The following is a 25,826-nucleotide window of genomic DNA, read 5'->3' as shown; positions in this document are numbered from 1 at the left end:
GTGTGTCACCTCCTTTTGTGGTACCCTCACTCCCTCCTGCACCTCCTGTGGTATCCTCCCTCTCTTGGACCTGCGAAGCAAGGTGCACTCTGATGTCGTCCAATGATCTGGACGGTGGGTCCGCCGGACAGCACTGGCTCAGATGGTACCAAGTGTCACCTTTTCCTGCAAGACGAACACAGTGAGACGTGCGTGCAAGTACCTTAATTGGAGCAGGCCAGCGAGGCTCTTTCCATTTACGCCTGTAGATTCTCTATCTCACCCATTCCCAAGTTTGGTCAGGTAGGGGTGCTGGATATTCGTGTCCCCTAAAATCAGTTGGTAACATTTTGTCAGAAGATTCAATTAGAGCAGTCAATTTGTCATAGTAAATTTTGTGTGATAACGGTTGTACTGGTTCCAAATGTAGGGGGGTCAGTGGGCCAGGAAATTGGCGACCAGTCAACAGTTCAAAGGGCGTGTATCCTGTTGCCCTACTCACAGAGCTCCTTACACAGAGCGCCAGTGGAAGAGCAGCCAACCATGTCAATTTAGTCTGTGCATAGATTTTAGCCAATTTGTTTTTCAATGTTAGATTAAACCGCTGAACCTTACCTTGTGACTGTGGGTGATAGACTGCCCCGAAATGGTCTACTAAACCCAATGTCTTTTCCACATCAGCCAGATGTTCATTTTTAAAGTGTGAGCCGTTGTCAGATCTGACCCGGCTCGGAAAACCATGATGTGGGATGTAATGGTTTATCAGACATTTAATGACAGCAGTGCTGTCTTCCTTGCCCACCGGGAAGGCCTCTGGCCATTCAGTATATGCATCAATCATAACAAGCAAGTATCGTTTACCATTTACCCTTTCAATCATGTCAGTGAAATCAATTATAACTTCATTCCCAGGGCCATTTGCCAATGGGAACGATCCCTGAGGTAGTTTCATAGTTAGTTTGACATTGTGCATCTGACAGATGTCACATGTCGTTATGTACCCAGAAATTAGGTGTGGCATAAAAGGATGCCACCATGATTGCAATGCTCATGACATTTGCTTATCACTACAGTGTGCATGTGTGTGGGCTTCTTTCAACACGCTTGGGACTAGTGACGCTGGGAGCAAAGCTCTACCATCAGGTGCTGTCCAAAGGCCATCATTGTGTCTGATTGCCCTTTTGTTTTTCCACACAGACTTTTCTTCAGGAGCAGCCATGTCTTGCTGCTCAGATAAGAATTCTCTTAAGAATTCTGGTAGGAGGGATGTCACGTCTGGCTCAGATGTCACCACAAACTGGCCTTTTATGTAGTCTGAGGCACGTTTCGCCGCCAAGTCTGCTGCATTATTCCCTCTTGATATCAGATCAGGTCAGTTCCTTGAGAATGACCAGTGCACTTAATAATAGCCACTTTGTTCTGCAACATTATGGCTTCAGATAGCTCTCTTGCTTCTTTCTCATGAGTAATAGGCCAGCCAGAAGAAGTTGTGAATCCACATCTGATCCACACAGGCAGCTCCACGTGGGCTGTGGACACTGCATATGCAGAATCAGAGTAGATGTTGACAACCTGTCCTTTTGAATATCTCAATGCATTGATTAGGGCCAATAGTTCTTTTTGTGCAGATTGTTTGCCAATTAGGGGTCCAGATTTTATGGTGACTAATTGATCAATCTGTAATTTAACCACAGCAAAGCCTGCTTTCAGAGTTCCATCATCTGCCCTTTGGCAGCTACCATCTGTAAACAGTGTTATTAGGTTGTCTGCTTCAGGAAGTGGGGAGGCCATCAGGCCCTCTCTAGCAACTGCCAATCTGTTGCTGAGGCGTCTGTTTTTAGCTAACTTCCTTTTCTCAAGCTATAGTTTCAAAATTCTCTTTTTTTTTTACTTTAACAACTCACTTCCTTCTTTGTCCGCTCTCTCTACTGCTTTGTCTACATACCTTTTCCATCATCACTGCCTGGTACCTCATGACCTGGAGCTCCTTGTAACACTGCTGCCCTGAAAATTCTATTAGTAACAGGGTTAGACATTGGGTTTTCATCACATGCTTCTTCTCAGTCTTTGACAGCATCTATTTATGTATGCTGCTCCTTTTTTACCATCCCAATGTTCGCTCTGATACACTTTGTTGTCTTTCATCTTCTTTACACTGTCCTTCTGTCTCATCCTCATCTGTCCCACTTCCTCTGTCACTCTCTTCATCTACTTCACTTTGTCCCTTACATGTTCATCCAAATCACTATTTCCCTCTTTTTCTTTCTTTTCATTGGCTTGCTTGTACTTCCTCTTTTCTGTCTTAAAACAGCTTCCTGTGCTCTTTTCTCTTTTATTCCCACTTTCTGAAACAGAGATCCCTTTTTGTACAATCAGTACCATAATGTTCAATAATTTCGCGTGTACATTCTCCCAGTTCTTTTATGCGTTTTTTCCTATCTTTTTTGATCAGTTTGTGCCAATAAGATATCTACCATTTTATCCCATTGTTGTCTTAAAGGAGGACAATCATATTCCTCACATTCTCTATCAAATTCTCCTTCCATTTTATTTCAATGTTATTTTATAACTACACTCTCACTATTTCTCAATTCACTAAACCTGCTATCCTTGAGAAAGGTCTTGAAGATATCAAGTCCTCGTCAAGACCAGAGGGATCTTCAAGTTTTTTTGCCTTCTCAGGAAAAAGGACTTCTCCGTTAGATAGATGTAAGCCTTTTACATACACTATCTATCCTGATTGTTGAAGAGTCAATTGTCTTCGTCAAGACAAAATTTCTTCAACTAGTTTTGCCTTTTTAGGGAAAAGGACTTCTCTTTAGACTCTAAAAGTCTACCCTAAGTGCCTCCTTAGAGAAAAGGACTTCCCCTAGATCCTAGTGATCCACTCTAATTCTCTTTATTCTTTCTCTCACAACTCATTCATTTATATTCATTCACAGTTTTCAGGTAAGTAGTTTTTAATTTAAGTATTTTATAATTTCTTGCATGTCAAAATATTATCAAACACATGAACACTATATTTACTGATGCCAAAACCGTCCATTTAGAATATTCAATAGCAGAATTTAAGTAAAAGGTTTCTGCTTACCTTTGTATAGAGAGGGCCCTCAGATTTCCAGTCAATCACGTCGTCGGGTCACCAATTGTAGGACTCAAATGGTCCATTGCATGTTCAAAAATTGACGGAGATCTGAGTTGAAAATTAAGAAGTTTTATTTTGAATGCAAGAAGTTAGAGAATACAAGTTATGCACAGGAGAGGTGTAGCGGCATTATTGCTTTAAGCCGCTATCGCGGTAAGGGTAAACAATGAGGCGTGAGTCCTCTGTGAATCCTTTTTTCTCCTCTTTATTTTATCACATCTTGTGCCATCAAATCAGTGAAATAGCTCATTGTTCCTCAGTAGCACCCGTCACCACAAACAAACTCACGGTCTGAAAATTGTTTCCTCTTCCCTTACTACTCCACCTACTACCTGGCTTCCTTAAATTCCAATTTTGACAAAATAAAAGTCTTCATTCACAAAATCACAACAATAAAGCTAATACTTAAACATGAATAATATACGAATACAAAATACTCAAATCTAAATACAATAATTATCAAATGTAAACTTAATAATAATTATAATAATAATCGTATCATCCAACCAACCCATTTAGTCCAAACATAATAATAATAATAAAAGAAAGAAATGGCTCCAACATTCCGGCCCCTAATTGTCATCTTGTGACAATTCTAATTAAAAAAAAGGAGCCATAAATTGGAGTAACAAATGATTTTTTTATATATTGTCCAAGACATTAAAAAGTCTTCTGGCTAGTTTCTTTAAATTCTCATGACATTTCTCTGAGAAAGCATAATTTGCTAATAGGTCTTTCCAGGATACTGTTTTTAGTTCTCACTTTAACTCTGCGTACATATCCTTTGCTGTCCGGGAACGTCTCCAAAATTCAACCTATTGGCCAGGAATTCCGTGGTGAAGTATCATCGATAATGAGAACAATATCTCCAATTTTGAGGTTCTGTTTGGTTTTATTCCACTTCTGTCGTTTCTGCAATAACGGTAAGTACTCTCTAGTCCATCATTTCCAGAAAAGATTACAGATATACTGTACTTGTTTCCATCTTCTTATGGAATAGGTGTCGTCCTTCTGAAACACTCCTGGAGGCAAGATGGGAATTCCTTTCAACTGAAGTAAATGGTTAGGGGTTAAAGCTTCTGGATCTTTAAAATCCTCAGAAACTGTAGTAATTGGGCGGTCATTGAGTATAGCTTCCACTTCACATAAAGCAGTCTGTAAGCCTTCATCATCAAGGGTCTGCTGTCGAAGGATGGAGCATAGGATCTTTTTGGGAATTCGAATGATTCGTTCCCATACACCTCCATGATGAGAGCCTAAAGGGGAATTGAAAGTCCACTTCACATTCTCTCTCAGCAGTGCCTTCTGTATTTTGTCTTGGTTGATGTCAGCAAGTGCCTGCCTTAATTCACGTTCCGCTCCAATAAAGTTGGTTCCATTGTCAGAAACAAACTCTTTAACTTGTCCCCTTCTACACACAAACCTTCTAAGAGCACAAATACAGGAATCTGTGTTTAATGAATAGGCCATTTCGAGATGAACAGCTCTGCTACTGAAAGAAGTAAATATCACTCCATATCTTTTGACATGTGCCCTCCCCCTCTTTACCTCTATAGGACCAAAATAATTTACTCCAACATGACTGAATGGTGGCAAGTCAGGAGTAATTCGATTCAGAGGCAAGTCTGCCATCTTTTGTTCGATTGGAGTTCCATGCCAATGTCTACAAAATAGACAATCTCGAATTTCATTTTCTGGCAGTAGCATTACCTTTAGTAATCCAGAATCTTTTATGAAGTTCAGCAAGCAATTGGCTTCTACCGCAGTGTCCTGCCATCCTGTGTGTATAGTCCATTAATAGTCTGCACAAGCGACTTTCGTGGGGCAAAATTGCTGGGTGCTTGAGTTCTTCTGGCATTGCCGTTCTACTCAACCTTCCACCAACTCTTAAGATGCCATTGTCTAGGACTGGATCCAACTTGTACAATCTGCTACTGGTTTTCACAGCTTGACCTTTATTTAACAGAATTATTTCGTCATGAAAACTCTGCTGTTGAACATGACGAATAATAAACTCCTCAGCAAGTACCAGATCCGTCACTGACAAAGTCTGGACCACAGATTTAATCTTATTTGTGTGATTACCCCGCTTTTCTTGAGCTTTAGGATGTTTTATAAAAGCTGCTGCGGCATCTTTCCGCTTTTGACTCAAGTGCAGAAGCATACTCCTAAATTTTAACAACCATGCCGTTGCTCTTTGCAGTTTTTCCCATGATGAAAAATGATCAATTAACTTAGTGAATGGACTTGAATTAGCTGTAGTGATGGAAAAAACAGCAGTTGTTCTCTTTATTTCTGGGTCACTATCTGGAATGCGAAGTGATTCTTGAGGCATTTCTGGCCAGTCCGAAGTTGAACCTTTCAAATACTCTGGACCTGTCAGCCATCTTCCGTCATTCCTAAAAGCGCTAGACTTGACACCTCGAGAGGCATCATCAGCAGGATTGGCAATGGAATTAACATATCGCCACTGAAACTTCTGTGACAAATTTCTAATAGTGGAAACTCTGTTGGCTACATATGTCTGGAATCTGCTGGTGTCATTCGAGATGTATTTAAGGACTGATGTACTATCTGTCCAAAACACAGAATCATCCAGAACAAGCTCCAATTCTTCTCTCAACATCCTATCAACCTTTGCAGCAAGAACTGCAGCTGCCAATTCCAGTCTAAGAATAGTCATCACTTTCAGTGGTGCTACTCTTGCCTTGCCCATCATGAAAACCACATGAATCAAACCATCAATGTCTGTCAAGCACAAATAGCTAGCTGTACCATAGCCAACTTCACTGGCATCACTAAAGTGATGTAGTTGAGCACTAGACATTCTTCCAAAGTTACTGGGAATGAAACATCTACTGAAATGCAAGTTTGAAAGTAGCTTCAGATCTTCTAACCACTTATCCCATTTTTGTGCAATGGCTAGAGGAATTTCTTCATCCCAACCATAATTCATTTTTCACAACTCTTGCCTGATTCTTTTAGCTGGCAGCAATACTGGAGCAAGGAATCCAAGCGGTGAGTTGTTGCTGAGCTTCTGGTGAGTTGTTGCTGTTTTAATGCTATTTTGAAAAGAAATGTGTCAGACTCTGTATCCCACTGAAGTCGCAATGCACTGTCTACTGGAAGTTCATCTCTGCACAAATCAAGATGTCTCACTTCTTTAGATCTCTCCTCCTCAGGTATTGAAGCTAGAACATTACGGCTGTTACTGACATATTTGGTAAGTTTAAATCCACCAGTAGCACATACCGAAATGAGCTTCTGCACCAGCATGACAGCTTGTCTTTCATCTGAAACAAACTTGAGGCAATCATCCACGTAAAAGTTGTTACGAATTGTGAATAAAACTTCTGGAGAAACCTTGCCCTCATTATCATCTGCCGTTTTTCTCAATGCAAAGTTAGCACAACTGGGGGAAGAAACAGCTCCAAAAAGGTGTACAGTTATTCTGAACAATTCCAATGGTTGACTGATATTACCATTCGGCCACCACAAGAATCTCAAGAAATCAAGGAACTCATTAGGAACCTAAACATACCTTCGATGTCTGCCATCACAGCTATAGGTTCTTGGCGAAACCGGAGAATTACACCTAAGAGTGTATTTGTGAGGTCTGGACCCTGCAACAATTCTGCATTCAGTGAAGTACCTTGACATGAGGCGGCACAATCGAATACTACTCTGATTTTCTTTTTTCTTTTATGGTAAACCCCATGATGGGGGATGTACCATACTCTACCATCATTTTTGTCTATTTCCGCTACTGGTACTTTCTCTGCAAATCCCTTCTCAAGAATGTCACCAATAAAGTTTCTATAGTCAGATAAAAATACTTCATCCTTCCTAAACCTCTTGAGTATACTTAGTGCTCGTTGTTCTGCAAGCTTCTTATTATCAGGCAGAATGATGTCTGTTTTCCGAAATGGAAGACATATCTGGTAATGGCGGTCTTGTTTAACAACAGAATTGTTTACAATATCCAAAAACCTCTTATCCTCAAAAGAGAGTTCAGGTTTCTCGTCGTATGCTTGCTCTGGGAAGTCATTATTATACTGCTCTTTAAGTAATTCATCCAGTTTAGCCACTGAAATTCTGTTAGAAGACACAGATAGTCGTCCTTGTGCATCTGTAAATGAGTTACCACTCAGTGGACCATTAACTAGCCATCCTAAACAAGTTTGAACCGCATAGGGACCATCATTTTGACTGTTAATAATCCTCAAAGGTTCCATCGCTTTTGGGACGTTTATCCCAATTAACAGATCAACATCTGCTTCTATTGAACACAATCGAACCTCTTTCAGATACGGCCACTTCTTTATGTCTACTTCCCTTGGTATATTCTCCTGGCTAACTGGAATTGAACTTTGTGTAAAAGTTTCAGGCAGTTCTATAAAATAATCACTTCCCAGGCTGCTTACTTCTAAGCCACGCAACTGAAAGGTTTTGATAGGCTTTTCCTGTCCCATTGTTTTGAGCAAGATCTCAATCCGTTTGCCATCCATATTCAACTGTCTCATCAATCTCTCAGTACAGAACGTTGCCGAACTTCCAGGATCTAAGAAAGCATATGTTTGAAACACTTTACTACCTTTAGATTTTACTTTTACTGTAACGATTGGAAGTTTACATTCAGCAGAACCGGCCCCTGTATGCTGCTCAGTAGCTACAACAGCCATAGCAACAGGTCTACTGGAATTAGCTTCTTCGGCATCAATACAGTCTTTCTTATGCACCTCAGTCACCAAATTAGATGAACCCATCCTTGGTACTACATTTTTGATGTGCAGCACTGTAGGATGCTTCTTAGAGCAAAGTTGACATATAAGACGTTTTTTACAGGTTTTTGTTAAATGCCCTTTTTTGAGACAGGCAAAACAAAGACCATTCATTTTCAAGAAGTCAATTTTATCTGTGTGTGGTACATCTGCTATTTTGGCACAAAATCCAGTGTATGATCATGAGCACAGAACAAACAAGGCTTCTTAAAAGCAACACTGGCATCATATGAACTGTTTTTATTTAGTTGATTATTTTGTCTCGATTGTTCAATAGAAGACACTGTGGTGACAAAACTTTTTCTGATTGAAGATTTGTGCATTTGAGACTCTATCGCTGTCTTTTTAATGCTAGAAGTTGAATTTGCTTTTGAATCTTAAATTTCTCCAAACACTGGATCTAGAAGTATCTTAGCTTGCTTCTCAATGAAAGCAACCAAATCTGCAAAATCTGGCCGCCTTTGAATGCGTTCTGAAAAATTTCACAAGCTGTATTTCTCCACTTCTCTCTCAACTTATAAGGAAGCCTGGATACAATGATTCTTAAATTAAATGGCAAATTCAACTCTGCCAGATCTACCAGGTTGTTAGCTTCATTGCAACATCCTCAAAGATAAACAGCATAGCTATACAATGATCTTCCATCATCAGAGCGAATGTTACTCCATTTCAAAGCCTTTTCCATATATGCACTAGCCAGTTTAAATTCATCTCCAAAGTGATGCTGCAAGAGACGCTTGGCTTCAGCATAACCTCTGCTTACATTCATATAGAGACAACTTCGAACAAGCTCCTTAGGTTCTCCGGCTGTGAACTGTTCCAGATAATACAGTCGTTCTTGATTGCTATCAGTTTTCTTTTCAATATTATGTATAAAAGATCTCATGAAAGGTCTATATTCCAAGGGATCCCCACTGAACACTGGAATCTCTCTTGTAGGAAGTGAGGCTTGTTTTTGCTGTGTCACAATTAAATTGGCCAAATCACTTTGTCTTTGCAGAACATTTCCAAGATCAACCCCAGTAAAGTTGGTATAACTAGATGCATCATGTTGCTGATCAGTTTTTAATGTGACGTTTGGAGCTAAAGTCAAACTTTGACCTTTTGCTGAACGCGTCTGAGGAATTTGAGTTTCATGAAAAAGCCTTTGCAGAGGTGTTTTTGGAACGGTTTCGATCTTTGAAAAGTCCAGAGATGCTTCAGGATTAATAAGCAATGACGTTTTTTCTTTTGCATTATCTCTTAATTTGACAGATGAACAGGAACTGTGCAGTGAGCTTGTTTCAGTTATCTCCAGGACTTTTAATTTTGCATTTGCAGCATCAATTTCAGATTGCAAATTAATAGCTTCCATTTTTGATTCCAGCTGAATCTTTTCCAACTCAAGCGCATGCTTTTTTTTAAGACCTTCGGCACGAGCAAGCAAAGCTGCCTTATCAGCTGCGATCTTCACACGAGCTGACAGAATTGAACTGGTTCTAGATTTATTTGATCCTCTTGAACGTCTTGAAACTTTAGACACACTATCAGAAGGATCAACCAGAGTCTGTAGATCAAACTGCTTCTTTTTCCACATTTCCAACTCAAGCAAAAACTCAGTAAAGGTGGCTCTCCTAGGCTCAAACCAGTCAACACTTTCATTTTCTTTAACATCATCCGGTAAAAGCAGCTGTACAGACTCATGTACTTCATAAAATTCATCTAGAGCCTTTTGAAATTCAATGTGAAGTTCATTCACTTTGTCAACATTGCTTCTGTGAATCATCAAAGCTCTTAATTCATTCATTTTCCTTGTACAAGCCCCTAATTTGCCTCTACGCGAAGCACTAAGTGATTTAAAGTTCTCCATCATTTTGCCAGAACCGTCAGTATCAGTCTTCAAAGGCACTTATTATTCACAATCACTTTGCATGTTCAGCTCAAAAGAGAATCAACCGTTCGCATATTAACTGCTTGCAACAGCTTAAATGTTTGGCCGCGATCACATAACTTTGACCTGTCTTGCAAGACCACTTTCAACAGCCATCATCATCATCATCATCATCAAACACGTTTACATGTGCTGAGAAACTTCGCGTCACTGTTCAGTTCATCAACGGCTTTCAATTCACATCGTATCAGGCATTAAAAGCTTAAAAGCAAATCCATCGCAGCTCCAAAGCCAGCATAATTCATAATAATCTTGCCAGATGGCTACTCACGGTACAGCACAATCATACAGCATCCTAATAAAGTGAACTGGTTCGCTGAATTATCTCTCCGTGCAGTACAGCCGCAGACATCCACATCAAATGCCGGTCATCTCGTTTAACGTGGGCCGTGTCCACCTCCTCGTGGAAAATTTTCAGACTTAAATGTAGCGGCATTATTGCTTTAAGCCGCTATCGCGGTAAGGGTAAACAATGACGCGTGAGTCCGCTGTGAATCCTTTTTTCTCCTCTTTACTTTATCACATCTTGTGCCATCAAATCAGTGAAATAGCTCATTGTTCCTCAGTAGCACCCGTCACCACAAACAAACTCACGGTCTGAAAATTGTTTCCTCTTCCCTTACTACTCCACCTACTACCTGGCTTCCTTAAATCCCAATTTTGACAAAATAAAAGTCTTCATTCAAAAAATCACAACAATAAAGCTAATACTTAAACATGAATAATATACGAATACAAAATACTCAAATCTAAATACAATAATTATCAAATGTAAACTTAATAATAATTACAATAATAATCGTATCATCCAACCAACCCATTTAGTCCAAACATAATAATAATAAAAGAAAGAAATGGCTCCAACAAGAGATGTAATATCAATTCAGCTCCTGCCCTATTGGGCTATCCTTCATGTTTTATATTGTCTTTCGCACACTATCTAATCCCAACCCTATTGACTTATATGGTGTCGTCTTGACAGTTTGACCATTCAGCAACCAGATGTTCCTCTTTCTGGTATCTTTCTGGTATCTTCTCTTGACAGTTGGCCTTGACCGTTGACTAGGCAAATGTTTCAGAGCACGAACACACAGCTCATACATCTCAGAGCTCTCTGCACTTTACATACACCCATACCGATAACAGGATGGGCTGCTCTCAGCAACCTGCTACTCTTCTCTATTCTGTGCACATATGGCAGTTAACCCCTCAGAAAAAGAAACCCTTTATGTCTGTATTTATTAGTAAACGTTAACAAAGCCTAACAATCAAAAATGCTATCCTTCACCAGGCACAGCCCTGCTTAGCTTCAGTGGGCGACCATGTTAGAGTTGCAGGGAGCTAGCTGCCGGCTACTTACTAAGAATTTTGCTCACGTGGATAATTGAATATTAATCAAATTATGTTATTACGCTGATGTGCTGTCAGCCGATGGTTGCATTGCTGATCATGATTTTGAGTATCGAAAGATCATTCACGCAGTGATCAACACACACAGTGATCTGAGATCAGTTCATCGAGCCATTTTAATCTGATTTGCGAACTCCTTTGAAGAACCAAATTAGCCAGAGATCCGTTATCAAGATTAAAAGATCCAGGATCTGCCAAAACATTTAAGATCAATAAAAAAAGGTACGAAGAACTGACCCCATAGGTGTCTAAACTTGATCCTGGAGGGCCAGTGTCCTTCTGAGTTTAGTATGTTACTTGCTTCAACACACTTGTCAGGATGTTTCTAGTATACATAGAAAGAGCTTGGTTAGCTGGTTCAAGTGTGTCAAATTACATTTGGAGTTAAACTCTGCTAAACTCTGGCCCTCCAGTGCTGAGTTTGAGTATCCCTGTTTAAGATATTTCATAAGAGAATACTCAAAAAAGAGAGTTCAGGAGGGCTGTGGTGCAATGGTGGACAAGGATGAGGGACAAGGAGTCAGGTTCATAAAACAATAAAAGCGTACAGGATAGACAGTCAGGGAAGAACTGACAGGGCAGCCTGCCAGGAGATAAAAAAGCCAAGGCAGAGATTACTAAATAGGCAAATCCTGTGGAACAGGATAAACTTGTAGAGCACAGGGCTATAGTGGAGTCTGTAAAACTGGAGAGCAGGCTGGAGCAAAAGCTCTATAAAGCCTGGTTTATACTTCTTCGTCAAGTGATCGGCCTGACCCACAGTGCATGCAATGCGCAATGTCATGCATTTATACTTCTGCACACTGTATGTGGTGCTCTGCAATAGCACATCCGAAACGCTATCTGGCAGTAGGTGTTTATGTTCTTCTGGTCGAGTTTCTTCGCTGGTGTTTTTTTTTTTTTTTTAAACACTACCTTAACGTACAAGTGGCTCAAACTCGCTTATTTTGAGGTGGGAACCGGCGAACGTGCAACAACTTTAATCATAATGTAACACAAAACAAAAGTCTGCGCGACGAAGCCGACCAATAACAGAGCTTATGTTACACGCTGTGTCATTTTTTGACATGTGCGCGATGGCCACGGTGACCACGCACAGGCTGCGCCGAAGCATACGCGTGCGCTTGATCCAGGAGTATAAATCAGCCTTAAGGTGTAGAAGAGGGAGTAAGAAACCAGCTTTGTAGAGTCGAGGACCAACACAGTGGAGCAGGCAGAGCAGAAGACAACTGGGGACTGCCATGGTGGAGCAGGCATAAACAAAAACATGAAAACAGCAAACAATGCATGCTTTTATATGTATCTGAATGCTTTTCATTTTAATTATTAAATATTTTTCTTTTCTAAATTTCTATTACATCTGTATCTCTGCCTCATTTTTATTATGTAAAGTGCCTTGAGTTGGAATTCTTAAAGGTGCTACAGAAAGTTAATGTTGTAATTTGTTCTCTTTCATCTCATTTTATTTCTGATAAACTATATCACTGTATTTTAATTATGGGTGTTCAATTAAGAGTTAAGTAATACTATTAAAACATTTATAGAAATCCATTTATTTGGTTTCATCCACAAATTCTATAAAAGCTAAAATCACCAGAAGTTCTTTAACTAGGTAAGTTATTACAATCACTACAGTTATATGTGCCCCAAACTATAAACATTTTAGATCAGGGGTGTCCAAACTTTTTAGGCCAAGGGCCAGATGCAAAAAAAAAAAAACTTTGTCCCGGGCCAAATTTTACATACATCACACAGACATGCATATATTTATATGTAAATGTGTATATGTGTGTTTATATGTGTATGTATGTGTGTGTGTGTGTGTGTATGTTTATTATTATGGATTTATTTTAATTCATCGTCCAACTGTGTTTCTAGAAAGACTTACGTATTTAAAATCTTGAATCTTCTTAGGGCAAATTACAGTTGCAACACTAATCAAACACTCCTATATAAATTCTCCTTCAGTGAAGGGTTTCCTGTGCTGTGCGATTAGCTGAGCTACCTCATAACTAGCCAGCGTAGAATTTTCTTGCACTTTATTAGCACAAAATAACTGCTGTTGTTGAGCTGATAGGGCAGCCGCTAATTATTTTACTTTTTGATCTCGTTCAGCACCAGTGTAAGACCTGAAGGCCTGATGTTTTGTTTCATTTCATTTTGTTTCTTTTAATATTATATTCCTTCATTACTGAAACTGATTCCTGGCAAATTAAACAGACACATATTCCGCTGACCTCTGTGAAGAAATATCCTTTGCCCCAACGTGACTGAAATTTCCTGCACTCACTGGTGATTTTTCTTTTTCTTGGTTGCACCATGGCTCGCCAAAATGTGATTATGAATTATGTTTTCTTCAGTTTGTTCGGTTCGTTTTACTTCATAACAGGAACTGCTGCCTAATTGAAGGCATGTCATAGCGACACCCAGTGGTTATTTACTGAATTACGTTCATTTTTGTATAGCGGGCCAGATTCTATTAATATTTCTAAAAAGCCTTGTGGGCCGCCACAAAACTGATTGTTTTAGATGAACACATATTGTTTTTGTCCTCTACACAGGCTACAGTGCTGTTATCTTACTGCTCAGTCTTGTGAGAGTTTGTCTTCAGCTCTACAATCCTCAAACTGTGTCCTGAGAGAGCTGGACCTGAGTAACAATGACCTGCAGGATTCAGGAGTGAAGCTTCTCTCTGATGGACTGAAGAGTCCAAACTGTAAACTGGAGACACTGAGGTAAATGGTTTTCCAGAAGCCCCATTCAGTGAACTGGCAGAAGAAACAAAACACTTGCAGGGATGTGGATTTTATTCATATATATTCAAATGTATATGTATAGCCAATGTACTTCAAAGCATTACTGGGTAAATTGCAATTTTCAGATTAAAGTTTCTCTTTTTCTAATATACTCCAGTATGACTAACAGTTAAAGCAATCAGTGTATTTTAAAGATAATTTTAATTAACTGCCTTAAATTCTGTATTCATATTTAAGATTTTAATATTAACATATGTTTATATTATTTTTAAATTATTTTACTGGAAAGATATATTTAAGAATTTCTCTCATTTTGGCAATTATATCCAAACATTTATTAATACAAATAATAACATAAAAACAGTGATAAAGAGAAAGTTGACCCTATTGAGATTGAGTTTGAGTGTTTTTAGAGGGGCCCTGGAAAAGTTCTGACCTGCTTTGATATTTTGCATTTTCTTGTAAACATATAAGTCTCATGGTACTATTTTTATTATATAAACTACTACTATAATATGGAAACACACACTAAGTATATGTATTCAAGATCTTGCTGAAATAGACCTGGTGAACTCAAGTAAATACTACAAAATTATTTGAAAATCATCCTGATTACTCCATCATATAAAACAATATATTGACTGAACATCTGCTAGAAAGGGCAAGGGTCCATCTATTGACGAAACTAACAGCCTGGGTGAAGGTAGACTTTTCTAGCGCTTCTGAAAAGAAATCTGTTATACATTAGAATTTATTTTTATTTGTTTTTTAGCTCTAATTTAATCGGACCCCAATTTTAAGTGACCATCAAATTTACACTGTATTTCCATATATTAGGAACAGGTCACATTTTTCATTCACAAATTAGTTTAGAGTTTTGATTTATATCTGATCCCATACTCTTCAGGTATACGTTCATTTGGGACCAAACGCTGCTTAGAGTTTCACGCCCCAGGATTGGCATGTATTCTCACGGACACTATCTCAATGTTCGGAAGTTAGCCATAGGATGCGAGGTTAACTAATACACAATTAGTCTGGTTGCCTCCTACTCACTTGTACTAAAAGAGTAGTTAATTTAGTCATTATCATGCAACTTGCTAATAACAGTGATTAAACAGAAACTAAGGGTGTTTTCACACCTGCCTTATTTAGTTTGGTTGAATTGCACTAAGGTGACGCAGTGGTGCACTAGGTAGTGCTGTTGCCTCACAGCAAGAAGGTCGCAGGTTTGAGCCTCGGCTGGGTCAATTTGTGTTTTTGTGTGGAATTTGCATGTTCTCCCTGCGTTTGCGTGGGTTTCCTCTGGGTGCTCTGGTTTCCCCAACAGTCCAAAGACATGTGATACAAGTGAATTGGGTAGGCTAAATTGTCCGTAGTGTGTGTGAATAAATGTGTTTCCTAGTGATGGGTTGCAGCTAAAAGGGCATCCACTGCATAAAACAAATGCTGGATAAGTTTGCGGTTCATTCCGCTGTGGTGACCCCAGATTAATAAAGAGTAATCAGTGTGATGTGAAAAGGACCCAAAACGGCAGAAAATACTACAATGTATCATTTGTTGCCCTTGGTTCAGACCAAATAAACCAAACCACAGATGTGAAAGCACCCTAAAAGATCTTCATACTGCCGTGCCTACTGCTGCATACATTTAAATGAGCCTTGAATTTGTTTATCATTTACAAAAGATAGCGGAAGCAATAACTCTATATAATCGGCTAGACATTAAAGATTTCAGAAGAATTCAGAATGAATCAAAACTTAACACTAGATTTTCCAGATGAAAGTATATCAAGGCAAGGCAAGTTTATTTAAATAGCACATTTCATACACAATAGTAATTAAAAGTGCTGTATAATATGTATATATATATATACACACATACACACACACACACACACACATAGTGCTTCAAAATAAGTCCGCTATATGCTTTAGCACCAAAACATTATCTGGATAGTCAAATAAAATAATAATCTAGCCTAAATAAAATTAAAAGTGAAATATTCTCAGTTTCAGAGATGCTTACATTAAGCAATTTTCCCTGCTAATGACAAAAAACATATATTGCGCCAGTAAATTACAATTCAATTCATAAAAGGTCAGGCGTTTACAAAGTATTTGCAGCAGCATGTGTTCCCAGATTACCTCGGAAGAACAAACTCGGTCAGAAGGGTGAGAGAACTTTATGCCAGTCTGTCAGATAAAATTGTTTAAAACACCTTGAACGGTCAGATCATGAAAGAGGCTGGGTGTGGAGTTTCCTCGGCTCAGGTGCTGATGAGACTGCGGTCCCCCCTCCGTGTGGGGATCATTATTTGTCTCATTAGTTTTAGGCCATTTAGCAAATGTCTTAAGTTTAGCTGTTTTAAAAAGCGTTTACTCATTTTGAACCTTGTTTTAAACAAATTGTAATTTTTAGGGTGCGGAAAAAAGGCCAGCAAAACTAAAGTCATTCGATTTCTTTACCCATCTCAATTCAATTCAATTCAATTCACCTTTATTTGTATAGCGCTTATACAATGTAGATTGTGTCAAAGCAGCTTCACATAAAAGGTCACAGTAAATAGGAACAGTGTAGTTCAGTTTGTAGTGTTTAAGTTCAGTTCAGTTTAGCTCAGTTCAGTGTGGTTTAATAATCACTACTGAGAGTCCAAATATTGAAGAGCAAATCCAACGATGCGCAGCTCTATAGATCCTGAACCATGCAAGCCAGTGGCGACAGCGGAGAGGGAAAAAAAAAACTTCACTAAAGGCGGATGTGAAGAAAAAAAACCTTGAGAGAAACCAGGCTCAGTTGGGCACAATCATTTTAATTTCTCCGCTGGCCAAACGTCTTGTGCAGAGCTGCAGTCTCAGTGGCGGATGCTGGAAGCTGGCCTCAGCGAAGACTCGTCTGTCTCTGGAGCGTCACAGGAATCAGTCTCATGTTCTCCACTCTTCCATGACCATCACAGTAGCTGCTCAGGATACGGCCTGGTCCAGGATATGGAAACCTTGGGATCATCTCGTCGTTGGTCTTGGATCGAATCAGTGACTCTGCATAGTCTGAGGGCCTCGGGAAGAGTATCCCCAGGTGGAAATGGAGAATAAAGAAAATAATTAGCGTAGCTGATGTTCACAGTGTATATCAACAAGATGCATAACCTGTGTGGAAGCCCGCTAAGTGGTGCACTAAGTGTATGCTTTACTGAACAGATAGGTCTTTAATCTAGTTTTGAATTGGGAGAGTGTGTCTGAGCCTCGGACGTTATCAGGAAGGCTATTCCAGAGTTTAGGAGCTATAAATGAGAAGGCTCGACCTCCTTTACTCGACTTTGCTATTCTAGGTACTACCAGAAGCCCTAAGTTTTGAAACCTTAAAGAGCGAGTTGGATTAAAGTGAGACAGAAGATTGGTTAGATAAACAGGAGCTAGATTATTTAAAGCTTTATATGTAAGAAGCAATATTTTAAATTCAATACGAAACTTAACAGGCAGCCAGTGTAAGGAGGATAAAATTGGGGTGATGTGATCAAATTTTCTAGACCTGGTAAGAACTCTGGCAGCTGCATTTTGTACTAATTGAAGTTTGTTAATAGAGGATGCTGGGCAGCCAGCAAAACAGTGCATTACAGTAGTCCAGCCTAGAAGTCATAAAAGCATGGACTAGCTTTTCTGCATCTGAGATGGATAGCATACTATGTAACTTAGCGATATTTCTCAGATGAAAGAAAGCAGTTTTTGTGACATGGGATATATGATTTTTAAAAGTTAAATTGCTGTCTAATATGACACCCAGATCTTTTATAGTAGAGCTAACACTAACTTTGTATCTCTCTAATTGTAGGTCGAGTTGTGAGATCTGCTGTGTACAGGATTTAGGCCCAATAAGTAATAATTCTGTTTTGTCTGAGTTTAAGAGAAGATAATTGTTGGTCATCCAGTCTTTAACATCTTTAATACACTCAGTTAGCTTGGACAGTTTAGACGTCTCGTCAGGTTTAGTTGAAATATATAATTGAGTATCATCTGCATAGCAGTGAAAGCTGATCCCATGTCTTCTAATAATGTCTCCCAGGGGTAGCATGTATATTGTAAACAGCAAAGGGCCTAAAACGGATCCTTGAGGCACCCCGTATTTTACTGGGCTGATTTGTGAAGGCTGTCCATTAATATTCACAAACTGGTAACGGTCAGCTAAGTATGACTTAAACCATTGTAGGGCCTGTCCCTGGACACCTGTGGACTTTAAGCGATTAATAAGGATACCATGGTCAATGGTGTCAAATGCCGCACTAAGATCGAGTAGAACTAATAGCGAGATGCACCCTTGGTCAGCAGCTAAGAGTAAATCGTTGGTTATTTTCACTAATGCAGTTTCTGTACTGTGATGAGCTCTGAAACCTGACTGAAACACTTCAAAAACATTGTTCGTCTGCAGAAAGGACCATAATTGAGCAGAAACAACTTTTTCTAGTATTTTAGACATAAATGGAAGATTTGAAATAGGCCTATAATTAGCTAAGTTGCTGGGGTACAGTTGTGGTTTCTTAATGATAGGTTCAATAACAGCTAACTTGTAAGGATTTGGAACATGGCCTAAAGATAAAGAAGAGTTGATAACGCTAAGAAGAGGTTCTCCTATAACAGGTAGCAATTCTTTCAGTAACTTTGTTGGAATTGGGTCCAATATACACGTAGCTGGTTTAGAACTATTTATAATTTTATCTAGCTCTTCCTGTTCTGTGATTTTGAAGCACTGTAGGCTATTTAGATTCAGTGGCGTGTTTACTGGATCTGAAGTATGAGGCGGTGCAGAAAGTTTAATATCTCCTATTTTCTGTCTAAAGCCTTCTATTTTATCACTGAAAATATTCATGAAGTCATCACTACTAATTTGCGGTGGAACGTTTTGTTCCAAAGATGACCGATTATTTGTTAATTTAGCAATGGTGTTAAATAAGAATCTAGGATTGTTATGATTATTTTCAGTTTTTATCAGTTTTATCGGATTATCAGTTTGCGGAGGTGCTCAGCCCTGGCAGATTTTAAAGCCCTCCTATAGCTGAACATACTGTCTTTGTATGCAATTCTAATAACTTCTAAATTAGTTTTTTTCCATTTACGTTCCAGGGCACGGGTTGCTGTTTTGAGAGCGCGGGTATGACTATTATACCATGGTGTAGTTTTATTCTCTCTAGCCTTTTTTAGTTTGATGGGTGCTACAGTATTTATAGTGCTAGTAAAGATGGCATCCATACTGCTGGTTACTACATCAAGGTCATTTGCGTTTACGGGTGCATTTCGAAGTAGAGAAAGATTAGGTAAGTTATTTATAAATTTACCTTTAGTGGATGGAACAATAGTTCTACTAGGGCGATATATTGGAGCGGATTTGCTAATTTCAGGTAAACACAGCTTATATAGTAAGAGGTAGTGGTCTGTAATATCATCACTTTGTGGTATAATGTCTACATCAATGACCTCAATTCCATAAGACAGAATTAGATCTAGTGTATGCTTTAGGCGATGGGTTGGACTAATAATGTTTTGCTTTATCCCTAGTGAAAGTATTAACGCGATAATACTAAAGTCCATAAACGCGAGCCCTAATGTGTCGTTAGCGTCATCAATGTGGATGTTAAAGTCTCCTACAATAAGTATTTTATCAGTTTTAACTAGTAAGTCAGAGATAAAATCAGAAAACTCTTTTAGAAAATTTACATAGGGTCCTGGGGGTCTATATATGGTGATTAGAGCGAAAGATAACATAGGTTTTTGCATAGTGTTTGGAAGGACAACATTAAGCGCTAATACTTCAAAGGAGCTAAACATAAGTCCGTTTCTCTGATTAACATTAAGAATATCACTAAAGATTGACGCAACTCCACCACCACGACCAGTTTGACGAGCCTCATGTTTATATAAGAATCCTGGAGGAGCTGCTTCATTTAAACTAATATAGTCATTTTGTTTCAGCCAGGTTTCAGTGAGACAGAGTGCGTTAAGATTGTTATCTGTTATTATTTCATTTATGATAAGTGCTTTAGGTGCTAGTGACCTGGTGTCTAGGAGACCAAGCTTCATGAAATTTGTATTTTCACTTTTTAGTGGTTTTTCTGGTTTAATTCTTAATAGATTATTTCTGGAGCACACAGTACGTTTGTTTCTTGATCTAATAATGCGAGGAACAGACACAGTCTCTATGGGGTTAGCTAGGTATGCATTACTGTTATTTATGTGGGACGAATAGGACTCTGTATGGCTAAATTGTGAATTTTGTGAGTTTTTACTTACTAGTCAGATAGAGCGAAGTATTCTGGAGATGTTGTCCGACAGGAGTTCAGCTCCAGCTCGACTGGGGTGCAGCCCGTCAGCGCGGAAAAGCCTAGGACGCTCCCAGAAAAGATTCCAGTTATTAGCAAAGAGCAATTTCTGTTCTTCACACCATGTTAATAGCCATTCATTCAGAGCAAAAAGTCTACTGAACCTTTCATTTCCTCGGCGGTAGGTAGGAAGCAGTCCAGATACGATGATCTGCGTGGCTGGCGAGGTGCGTCGAACCCTCTCGATCAGGCTCCTGAAGTCCTTCTTCAGGATCTCCATCTGCCCACGTGGAGGACGACGGCACCGAGGCTCTCGGCAGCGCTCAGGATAGTAGGTATCTGTGCAGAAATATTCTTAACTCGGGCACCAGGGAAGCAGAAAGTGCGTACTTTGTTACCTTTGGAGGAAGCGGAGCGGACATGGCGCACGATTGAGTCGCCAATGATGGCCACATCGCGACCAGTCTCGCGGAGAGGGGCGAAGCGGTTCTCCGTGGGGATCTTGAACACCGGAGGAGGAGACGTTCTGCCCCGGGACCTGGTAAGCACCTTACGCGGCTGCACCCAGGGGCCGTGGTAGCCCAGTGTCGGCGTGAACGAAGCCTGGGCGAACCGCGTCCTCGGTGCGCTGGGCCTGGACAGAGAAGCACGTGGGGTTGATGAAGGAGGAGGATTGTCATTGTATCGAACACTTACCTCAGACGAGCGAGTATGGGTTAAGAGCATAGCCCTAAGCCCCTCTCGCTTCGTCTCCAGCGAGCGAATCTGGGACTCCACTGCTTCCAGCTCCAGCTCCAGCGCCTCCATCGATGCCTCTCCTGCACTCAAGGACAGACACGCAAGCGACATTGTACAAGGTGAAGAGCAAAGCCAGTAAGTGACAAAATAAGTGAATGAAAGAGGTCTGTAGCTTTAGCTGACCAGCGGTGCTAGCAGGCTAAAGCTACAAACACCAGACGGATGCTCGAGAGACAGAACGTTTAAAAGTAGATTTGTTTGTATGAGTGTGTTAAGTGTGTTACCCCAAGTAGGAGAGATCCCACCATGCAAGTACATACATACATTAAAACACACAAATGCACACCTTTATTTGTTGTCATACTTTCTTGCCTTGTCAATATGTCGTAGTGTTTACTGTTTAATAATCAATTTAATTTATGTATTAATTAAATCAATAAACAAAAAAGCAGCATTAATTCCTGCCCTTTCATGGTAGGTACACGCAGTGCGTACAGCCATAAATAAGGCTGCAGGCGCCACTGGCTTAAATTGAGTAAACTCACTGTGGACAACATACCACTTGGATATCGATGTCATTTAAACAAAATATTACATTTAAAAAAAAACAAACAAATAAATTCCAAACATTTCTCTAAATTATTTTGCAAAAAAAAAAAAAAAAAAACTAAATGAAACGAAAAAGCATCAACTTTCTATTAAATACAAATCTGCTCTATTTTAATGGCTATAACAGTATACGCTGTTTGGTGGGAAAAAAACGGGCTTTTGGTCGGACTCTGGGCCACAATTTTGATGAGCTGTTTGACAAGGGCCGGGCTACAGCCTGTGCGTCTCGGGCCAGGGCCGGGATAAGGCTTAGATTTAAAGCCAGTGCAGGGCTCTAAAATGGAGCACTGAGATCAAGTAGTTCCAGCACTGTTAGTTTGCCTGAATCTGTATTTAGGTGAATATCATTGATTATCTTTATAAGGGCGCTTTCTGTACTATGATGGGCTCTGAAACCAGGTTGAAAATTGTCTTAACATCCCTTGGAGCTTAAGAACATGTTAACCTGGTTAAAAACAACTCTTTCAATGATTTTGCCAATGAAAGGAAGATTTGAAATAGATCTGGAATTGCTCAATAAGGTGTTATTCAGGTTGCTCTTTTTCAAGAGGGGATTAACTGTGGTTTTAATGGAGTTTGGAAAAGTCCCAGAAATAAATTAACCATTTACCACTTTTAGAAGATCCATTTCTAAATAGTTAACCTTTTTGAAAAAATTATGTGGCGAGTGTGTCAAGACTGCAGGTTGATGTTTTTAATAATCTGCACAATCTCCTCCAAGATTTTACCATCAATTGCCTTGAAATCAGCAACAAATAGTCATTTTGAAAACGTAGTCCAATGTACATTTCTGGAGACCGGATATTTTGTAGTCAGTGGTACGAATGGCTGCGTTCATTTTTTAATCATACACTATGGGGCAGTATGACTGCATTCCTTTTCGCGCTTACCAGCTGACCGCTTACCTCCAGGTGGACAACTTTCCTGCTGCAATCAGTTTGTCCCGTTAGCTCACCATGTTCACCGACGGACTTGGGCTGCAGAGAGGAGTTGACCATGATGATGCTCTTCACCGACCTTGGAGTCCGGTGAAGAGCGGTTCCAGAAAGCAGGTAAGACAAAAACAGAATCCAAAAAATAAAATAAACCAGTAAATAACAGGGTGAGAATGTGGTAAAATCTGAAAACGTGGTAAAAATGAGACAAGGGCTTTTCTTTTTTTCTGGATTGCTTTTGAAAATTGTTGGTTGGGTTTAGAGAAGTGTGTGGGGGGGTCAATCGATAAAATTGGTTGGGTTAAGGGAAGGAGGAGGGTGGGTAAGTCGATTGCTCGGTCAGTCATTCAGTCAGTCAAACGGTCAGTCGACAGCGGCCTCTGGTAGGTTTATGCGAGAACAGCAGGTGCGAATGGCACTCGCGAGAGAAGTTTGAGATCTCAAAAAGCGTACACATTGGCCTCTCGTGGATTCGCGAAAACAAAAAGTGCAAAATGACGTACCTCAGAGAACTTTGTGTTGAAAAAGGGATCATTTGTCCCGATGGGCTTTCAACCAAGGCTGAACCTGAACGCGGGCGTCCCACGCGACACTTTTAACACAGGAGACAGGGATCATTTGTCTCAATTGGGACTTAGCCAAGGCTGAACCTGGACGCGGCCGTCCCACGCGACACTTTTAACACAGGAGATAGGGATCATTTGTCCCGATTGAAGCTATTTTTACTGCACAGATAGATGAATAATAAAGACACTGAACACCATATGACCTTTATTGTTAAATATTTATTCAGGAAGATTCAGAGTTTTCTGTTGCCTCGAGGCGGCGTTTCCCCTTTGAAGGCGGCCATGGCAGCATCCTCCTGCTAGTTCCCTCCTGAAAAAGAGAAAGGCCAGTTATCTATTGAGGTCCATGCCAAAAAGGAACTGATTTACCAGGGGTGGACTCTCTGTCCTCTTGCGCCCCTTCCTTGAGTGGCGTTCTCTACCCGCTGCCTTCTCCTCGTCCTCCTCCATCAAGGCCCTCTCGAAGAGTCTGCGGCGCTCACGTGCTTGGAGAGGGCCGAGGTGAAGCGCGTAGAACTTATCTGAGGTTGAGGTGTCGTGGCACATGAATTGCGCCACCTTCCTGCGATCCTCGGAAGAATGTGAATTCTTTGCCTGCGTCAGAGACAGACAGAGACTTTTTGGGGTCAAAGCCGCTGGCAGTCATGGGGGTCAGCGGGGGGGCACTGGCATAGATACTCACGTGGGTCGCGATGGCAGTTCGGACATCAGTGAAGGTGGGCTTGCCGGGAAGCCCCATGCTGGTCCACGCAGATTGAAAATATTTGTTCAGGGATCGACAGGGACTGGGTCTGGAAGTAAAAAAAAAAAAGGAGGCCTGGCACCCCCCGGGGAGGCTAGCCCGCAGCTGCAAGAACCTCCGGAATCAGCTGTATTCTTCCTTGTTGAGAGACAACTGGGCCGCGCCGAAGGCTCGGTTTGTCTTATGCGTGGTGATCTAGGAAAAACAGAGAGAAGATGAGTGAGCGCCTACCACTGGTGGCCCCCACCCGCAAAGTTCCACTCACGTTAATGACATAGGCGGACTCGTCCGGGCTTCTGGAGGCCTCTTCGAGCTGGGTGGACCTCACCTTGTCCACCTGCTTGCGGAGCTTAGAGCTGGGCCTGTATGCGCTCCATTGAGAGCCTGCAGCGGGGGTCGGCGCACGGACGGTCGGCTTCCGGGCCATCTGGTTCCCGTTCCTCTTCGGAGGATGATGCCAGCCGAGACACCATGGGTACTGTCGGTTGAGTGGACTGCAACCACCACAACTCTCGAGCCACTTTCCGACGAGGCGTCCACTTCCGCAGCTGCAAGAACCTCCGGAACCAGCTGTATTATTCCTTGTTGAGAGACAACTGGGCCGCGCCGAAGGCTCGGTTTGTCTTATGCATGGTGATCTAGGAAAAACAGAGAGAAGATGAGTGAGCGCCTACCACTGGTGGCCCCCACCCTCAAAGTTCCACTCACGTTAATGACATAGGCGGACTCGTCCGGGCTTCTGGAGGCCTCTTCGACCTCCTGGATGGTCAGGTTCTGGAAGACCCCACAGCGATGGCCCGTGATGGAGGTAAGGTAGCCGGTCAGAAAACCATAGAAGCGCCACTGCTGTCTGGTGTCTGGGCTGGACTCGAGGCCGTCTGACGGAAGGCAGTTAGGGGATAGACTTTTCCAACAAACCTTCTTACACCACCAACGATTTAAACTTAGCGATAGCCGCTGGTGCCCCAAGGCAAAAAGATAATCTCTCCTCCGGGGCGCCAGCAGCTCTCGGTCACACGCTCTCTGCTCCGGGGCGCAGGCAGCTCTCGGTCAAACTAGTCACGTCAGCGTACCCCCCCCCCCCCCCCCTTTAACCCGCTGGTGCCCCGGAGCAGAAGAGGGAACAACGGAGAGAAGGTCAGCGTTTCCACAAGTGGTGGTGGAAACGCAGACCGGCGGAACTGAACACTCACCTAGAAGGGTAGGTATTTTTCTCCCAGCCGTCCGGTGACAGCGTAGCAGGGTGGCTTTGGAGATGAGTCTGCCTTCTTTAGCCTGCTTGGTTTTTACCTCATGTACCACAACGCGGCGACGTATGCCGCAAATGAGAGCTCGAAGAACCCTGCGAACCAACACCAGGGTGGTGCTGGAGAGGCGGCAGGAGGCCGGCGGGGTTTCGGCGAGATAAACTAGGAACTGCACAAGGTTCTTCAGGTAGTGCTGCCTCGTGGGCTCGGCCATGCCCGTTTGGCCTAGCAGGGCAGACCAGGCTCGGATGCACGCCGGTTGGTTGAGGAAGGACAAGGTTTCTGGGTTCGCGTGGCCTTTCGCCATGAAGCCTAGGAAGGCCTTGACCCTCGCCAGTTTGGAGGCGACGTTGTTCCGCAGACGGGCGGTGGGCTCGCGCCCCAATTGGAAACCCTTTACCTCTTCCAAAAGCAAGTCTGCAGAACGGGGGCAAAAGTCAAAAGTCAGCCTTGATGACATACCCCCACCACCAGCCCAACAGAACAGTGCCACAACCATAATCAACTGAAGGCGCGGGCGTGGTCCGGGTACTTTGTTGGATCGTAGGCTTCCACAGGCCCGGAGGCCACCCGGAGACCTCGGGCCGCCCCTCGCCCGGGGGCGGGGGATGGTGCCGGCAGGGCAGAACACGACCTTGCTCGCCTGCTCTTCCTCGCCTCTTCACCCCTCCTCAACCCACG

The 25,826-nt window shown here is 41.5% G+C and overlaps 1 protein-coding gene across 1 annotated transcript in view; it reads left to right on the top strand.

Moving 5' to 3' along the window:
• Positions 1-25,826, top strand: part of LOC130221908 (NACHT, LRR and PYD domains-containing protein 4E-like) — a 65,011-nt gene that overhangs the window by 20,456 nt on the left and 18,729 nt on the right. Inside the window, exon 7 of the mRNA XM_056454462.1 lies at positions 13,807-13,980. Coding sequence (XP_056310437.1) covers positions 13,807-13,980 — 174 coding nt within the window. The remainder of the gene's footprint in view (positions 1-13,806; positions 13,981-25,826) is intronic.

Source organism: Danio aesculapii, chromosome 4 (genome assembly GCF_903798145.1).
Source record: "Danio aesculapii chromosome 4, fDanAes4.1, whole genome shotgun sequence".
In the NCBI taxonomy this organism is placed as follows: Eukaryota; Metazoa; Chordata; class Actinopteri; order Cypriniformes; family Danionidae; genus Danio; species Danio aesculapii.
The sequence above is the reverse complement of the archived record's forward strand: the minus strand, read 5'-3'. Positions and strand labels throughout refer to the sequence as shown.